Raw genomic sequence first — 7,091 nt, forward strand, 5'->3', positions numbered from 1 at the left:
GATCGATGATGGATTGCGTTGTTTGAATAGTAAGACATGAACTTAATTTTGCGAGTTTGGATCTGTTTCATTTTCCGTTTTCTGGGGCCTTCGGTAGCGGATGGCACTTGTGGTGCTGCGGTCCGGGGGTGGAACCTTGGTAAACAAAGACATCAACGTAGGACCGATGAAGATGGGTAGTGAGACAATGGTAAGGATGGCAATTGGTGAGCCAAGAATTGCGTAAGTTGTTAAAGATTTGCCAAGGAGCATGAGAGAGATCCACAAAGCGACAATGGAGCCGAACATGGTCAAAATAGCAATTTGAAGCATGAAAGGAACGTATTTCCAAAATTTAAGAGATTGAGAACGAAAAGCAAGTATACCCAGAAAAGAGATGGTGGAAGTGAGGGACAAGGAAAGAGCCACAATTGCTGGGTAGTTCTTTTCATCGAAATTCTCTGCCACGATATAGGAATAGGCCATAGACGCAACTAGGGTTGATGCCACAGAACATGCTTGTGAGGTCTGATTCAACCAATCTCTATCGCTTGTCATATATTCCTTGTAACTCTCTCTAAAAATTTCTTCTGCGGTTTTCCCTTCCTTGTTGTATATCTCCCACAAATCAGAAGGCACGGATCTTTTCACAAACTGCATCACCATTTAAATATATACCATAATATGCTTATTTATCCAACATTTTGAATAAATCTTTGATCTAAAGTGATAATCGGCATCTTAATTTTTTATTAGACTTCACGGCTAAGACAGAGAAATCTTAATTCTACCTCTGGTCTTTAATATAAAAGCTAGTTTGATATTCAATTTGATTATAAATATAAGACCCCAATTTACTTTGTTTCTCATACATTTCCATTTTTTCCCAAGGTAGTTCTTATAGTAGTTGCATATGTTAAAAGTTTCATCAAATAATAGTTCTATCTAATACACATGATTAGCAAGGGTATTTTAGGGAAGGCAACATCTATTTATTATAAATAACTAATTTAACTAATTTTCTTAATATATTCAAATTAGTCAACTAGTTCTTATATTAAGGACAGGAGGTAGTATATAGTAAATAGAGACGCACCTCAAACCACTTGAATTCCTCTACCATGGTAGTTGTCTGCCAATTTAGGTGGACCCCAAGCCTGGCTGCCAAGTGCAATGCAGTGTTTCCATCTTTATCCACTCGACTAAATACAACTTTGTCAAGTTTTTCATTTCCACGCAAAATCCGATACAACTTGGTCTGCCTCTTTTCTGCCGCTAATAGAACTATGTTCTTTTTATCTTCATTTACAACTTCGATTGTAGATGGAAATATTCTAGGATCTTTTGTACCATTTCTGTTACACCATCTTAGCAGCAATCATTAGGGGTGTGTCAACTATTTTAGACCCTGGCCCTATCCAATCATTCACAGTCCAAATCACAAAATTAGATTGTTAACGTTGTTGTCGCAGATAAAAATCACCCTAACGAAAAGACTACAGTTGACCGAATAAATTATTTAACCAAACTCGATCGATCATTATTCATTGAAGATATAAAGGTAATTTTGATGTCAATCATAACGTAGAGAGGATTATAGGTGCAAAATAACGCTAAATAAAAAAGTCTATGGACTATTCCACACAAATTCAGAAAAACTTTTAAGAGTAAGTTATACAATTGTAATTAAATTCAGATTGTTAAAGTTAGATCAATAAGAAAATATTTGATATTGATAATGTTCATTCGATCATAAATTTTGTTAAAATTACTTGGGTATCTCCTTTATGTTTCAAAATTAACACAATTTCAGCTAAAATAAAGATTGAATTTAACAAATCCTCTTGAATATATATACAAATTAGATTAATATATATTTCTATTTTTCAAATATGCGCAAACTTTTCGTGAAAATAGGAAAAAGGATCATGTAATTTCAAATCGCTCATGACAAATATTTGCAATTAATTTATATTTTAGAACTTGCATGCATTTTGAAAATAGAAAGAATGTTTCTGTAATTTAATAAAAATATTCAAGACTATTTTGTATAATTTACATTTTCGTTTTCAAAGAAGTGTTTAAATTTTTTAAAGAAAGTATATAATTTGAACAAAACTATAAGAAGATATTGATGATGTAATTTAATCCATACGTTTTGTCATTAACTAACCATGTAATCCGTATTGATAATCCAGGACGGTGAAGGTGAGGAATGATTAATACTACTCATCCAAAAATGTCATGTTCTATATATTTATAATAAATTATCAAGGCTTTAAGTACGAACTAACGATTGAAATTTTCATAAATCTTATTAATTACCGCTGCCCCCTTCATATGGATTTGCTGACATATCTTCAGGGGAACCATGCTGGAGAAGCTTTTCCACTATTTGAACAGACCATGTGTGCTCTTCCTTCAAGTTTCGTATCATATGGAACAGCATTTCTAGGAATCAGAATCCCAATTTCAGAACCCCGAGTCACTTGCAGCAAAATATTTTAACAAAATAGTATATAAAAATAACTTATTACTATGTATAATTAAAATAAAATATTTTCATTCAAACTTTTCTATTTGGCCATTGAGTTTAACCCATCAATAATATTGTTAGGATTTTTCCTCAAGTTTAAAATTTCAATAGAGCAGTATATGAATTACTTTTATTCAATAGTTTCACTACATAAATACTCGTAAGAATATAGTTATCAGCTCATGTAATACACAGGATGGATACAATTAGAAGAAGATAATTTGTCTAATAACAAGAAAAATATAAATAAAAGATACGGGAGAATGAATGGTTGCAGAATTGGTGGTTTTAGTCATATGGAGTAGGTAAGATGTCTAGAATTTTAGATTATACTAGACTAGAGGCTTCCAATCGACCTCTAGCTCCGATATAGGGGGAAATATGGGAACTAAAAAGCTCCTTCGGAGGTGAAGATTTTTTGGTTTTGGGGGGGGGGGGGGATGCAGAAAATAACGTTGTCACTTGTTAAGAGAATTTGTTGTGAAGTGCTGGTTGTTTGATCTGTAACAAGCATGGAGTCCGTTGAACTGCGATTTGATGAGATAGATTTATGGACATACAAAAAAAAAAAATAAGACTTGTAAAAAAGATAGATGAGGAAGAGTTTATGTGAAAATCATTTAATGTGTTTTGGGCATGTATAAATTAAAAACTGAGAAGGCCACCGGAGATGCTAAAGACAACAATTGTGAGTTTTGTGAGGAGGCCTAGAGAAAAATCAAAGAGAACATTTAATGATGTTATTGATTAGGATCTTCTTATTGACAATTTATCCGAAGATTTCATGACATTCTAGTTTCTTGTATATATGCATTCCTTCTCTTTGTAATTCTTGCTTTAATTTGGCCTGACTTTAATTTTCACTGGGAATAGTAGTAATAGTTATGGAGATAGATATATAAATCAGATCCATGTGCTTATATAAGTTCATCATTCTCATTTAGTAATGTAGACATGTGGGCTCTTTTACGCATATTGACATGGCGTACCTACAAATGCTGGGGGGAATAGCAGTATCACCACCAAAAGAAGCAGCAGAATCACCATTGCATTCCTAATCTCCGCCCAAGTGGATCTTTCATGATAATCAGCAATACGATCTGAAAATATGAGTCACAAAATTTATTACTTAATTAGATTATATATCAATTTATAAGTAAAGCAAATTAGTTTGGAAAAAAAAGCAATAAACATAAATATAATTTAGTAACTTCTTTAATATCTCTAAATTAGTCAACTAAGTTTTATATTAACAACAGGAGGTAGTGGTTGCCAAACATGCATGAATAAACCATATACCACTCAATTCCCAAACACTAATTATTGACATCCGCCCTTTAAATTTTGTTAAGGTAAAATTTTTGTTGAATCTGAAGAAAGAAATAAGAAATGGAGATAATACTCATATGTGGGAAATTTGACTCAAATAATGAGGTTATATATATAATCAATAATAATACAATAATTCTGCTGGATTTCGTAAGTTTAGAAGTGCATGAGTTTTCTAGCATTACAAAAATAATTCTTTTAGCATGATTGGTGACTTTATTTAGTTTATATAAAAATATCTGATTCATGTAAAGATGAAAAGCCATGGGTTACTGATTATTAATCAAATGAATTTAAAATTCAAAGAGGGTACGTAGTGGTAACATTGTGAGTTTTGCCTTTCCCAAATTTAGAAGATGATGATACTTAAAGTAGAGTATGAGCTAATAAAAATTCCAACATTAGCAGTTTGGTGGGAGGAGATACACTTCGATCAAGAAGTCTTATATTGCTTAGAAAATGGGCAGAGAAGGCTTTAAGAGCCTGAGGTGATAAGATGGAATTAAACATTATTTTGGATTGCTATAAAAATAAAGTTGTGATCATATATATGATCACTTTTATGCATTTTTGGGGTTTAGTGGAGTTATATAAAGGCCAAGAACACATGGGTAAGTTTCCTAAACTTGACCCTTAGCATTAAATCCCAGGTTTTTAAGGCTTTGAAGGTAGTCTTGGGAATTAGGTTTTCGTGGGTATGGGTCATCGTGGGATTTGGCTTCTTGCAATTATCGGTGGTTTGGTTTATTAATCGTTCGCTTCATATAACTAAAGAACAATGCTTGTAAATCATACTTACCTATATGAACAATCAATCCTTTAATAAGGGCCACAAGGCGTGGTTCACGTTCACGTTGTTCCAATTCGGCCTTCGTCGTGGCATGCTTCTTTCTCTTAACTCTAAAAAGGCCTTCAAGTTCCAAACAAACCAAAAGTCGCACGCATATTATTATTTTCATAATATAAAATTTAAAATTGCACTCTTGAGAAGTGTATTTTTTTAAAAAAAATTGAGGCCATACATAAGAGAAATGTCCATGACATTCAACAACTTTTTCTGCTACACATAGACATCCTCATATGTAAGATAATTCTATTCGAGATACTATTAAATACTAAATATGGGCACTTCTTTTAGTAGCGAAACTTTTTCATATATTCCTCTCAGCACCTCTTTTGTCCATTTAGTTTAATAATGTTGGGCTATACCTTGTTCGCACTTGATGCATTATGGCCCCAGCCATTTTGGGGAATAAATGTAATGAAAAAGTATGGGCAAATACCTGTGATATCCTACCTCCAGTCTTAGTTATAAGACTTTATTTATAATCTATAAATGAGGTCTTATAATTAGGATTGGAGGTAGTACTATACTGGGGGGAGATAGTTATCGTACATGGGATAGGGAGTGAATATAGGAGTTTTTTTTTTGGGAAGATCATAACCTCCAAAGCATATCCTTCTCCTTCACTCTCTCAACAGGAAAAAAGAAATGCTTTCATCCGTCAGTGGATCCTTCATTAGTATCAAAGCTCTTGTAGATCTTATGGCGTGTACAATATGCCTTTTGTATTAAAAAAAAAAATACACTTCTTCTCTCCCCATATTTTCTTCTTTGGTTTTCTTTTCTCCTTAGTTTGCTCTCCATTTAAATGCAGCATAAAACTCTTGAGTATGTTAGATGATAAATGAATGAAATTGAAAATCATTGGATAGATAATATATTAAGGTCCTACATAATAATCGAGGTCAAGGACATAAATTGTCAGGATTTTGCAACCATGATAACACATAAATTAAAGACAATATGTACTTACAGCGATAAAGAAGTTGAACAATGGAAGATCGATCAAGAAGATCATTACTTTCGAAAGCTGAAGGGGTTCCTGCTAAGAGATGGAGTGGAGACAACTCATTCTTATTCTGCTTGAGCATCTCTTTCAAATGATCTTCATAAAGGTGAACTATTTCGATTGCCACATCTATTAAATCAAATCAAACCATGTGCACGCACTTGAATAAATAATACATTAAAACACAGTATAATATATATATATATATATATATGAGAAAGAATGAATAATTTGCTTCTATTTACCAATATGCCCTTCTTCTAGTGCACAATGAAGTATGGTATCATCGTTGTTCCTCCTTATTATAGAGCGATCAAAGTCTGTTGAAGAAACTCCTGGGCTTTTCATATACTGATAATGAAGCCATAGAAAAGCTTTTCTGTTTCCATTGAGAACTGCCACGAAGAGAGGTGTCTCACCATTGCCATTAGGTATGGCAATTAATAACGGATCTGCGCCGCTGATCTTCTTACACATTTCAGCATTTCCTATTGAAGCAGCTAAATGCAAAGGAGTGTTACCTTTTTCATTCTGAACTCCAAGGACGGACTTCTTCTCATCTCCATTTTCATCCACCGATGACACTGACGCCGACTGCTTCTTGTCCTGCTTATTCATCTTCTCTCCACCACAAACTATGTCCACCAATGATTCCACAACATGCTCTTTCTTAGTATACACTGCCATGTGTAATATGGTGTCTCCTGTTGCTGTTATCTTGGCCATACGAAGATCCCTTTTTTCCTCGTACATCTTAAGGACTTTTGCCCACTTGCCAGCTTTACATAAGTTCTCCACTTCCTCTTGATGAACGATACCGCTGGAGTTCATCATTGTCTCCTACACAATTCGCTTTGATGCATATTAACCAATTTTCATGACCATATATAGTATGGACCAAGCCTAAAAAACTTTTGGGTTATATCAAAAGTTCACTTTTAAAAGCATGCTTCTAAATTGAACGACGTTGTGCGAAGATTGTTGGGGTAAGCTGTCTAAATCAACTCAATTTTCTAAGTTATAAATGAATATTTATCCGAACAATAGCTTGTGTCAATTAGGAACTAGAAAGCTCTTCATTCTTTCCCTTTAGTAGAAGTCTACTTTAATGAATTGTACTTAATTTCGTAACCGAAACTATACAATAGAAATGTAACTTTTTGAATTCAGGTATCTTTTTAATGTCACAGTACATGTCAAATTTATTGACATATTCTTTTTTTCCCAAATAGTATGAACTCTTTAACTTAAATTGAAATGGCGTAAATGAGAATTATATAGGGACAAAGACATGAAAATACTCCCGAAATATGCAAATAGTCTAATCACAGTGAATTCATAAGGACCTAAATCACTTAATTTGAAATCTAAAATTTGAAAAAGCGAAATGACAT

At 33.3% G+C, this 7,091-nt stretch overlaps 1 protein-coding gene across 1 annotated transcript; it reads right to left on the minus strand.

Annotated features, from left to right (window-relative positions):
* Nucleotides 1-1,337: 1,337 nt before the first annotated feature.
* On the minus strand, nucleotides 1,338-6,531 carry LOC114745104 (uncharacterized). The gene is made up of 6 exons (XM_028933245.1): nucleotides 5,943-6,531; nucleotides 5,662-5,826; nucleotides 4,644-4,754; nucleotides 3,505-3,615; nucleotides 2,305-2,430; nucleotides 1,338-1,393 (listed from the first exon to the last, which is right to left on the minus strand). Exons 1-6 carry the CDS (start codon nucleotides 6,529-6,531, stop codon nucleotides 1,338-1,340), a joined length of 1,158 nt encoding a protein of 385 aa, XP_028789078.1.
* Nucleotides 6,532-7,091: the final 560 nt, after the last annotated feature.

The sequence above is a fragment of the Neltuma alba genome, unplaced genomic scaffold (assembly GCF_004799145.2).
Source record: "Neltuma alba isolate B1F8T4 unplaced genomic scaffold, ASM479914v2 tig00004532_pilon, whole genome shotgun sequence".
Taxonomy (NCBI): domain Eukaryota; kingdom Viridiplantae; phylum Streptophyta; class Magnoliopsida; order Fabales; family Fabaceae; genus Neltuma; species Neltuma alba.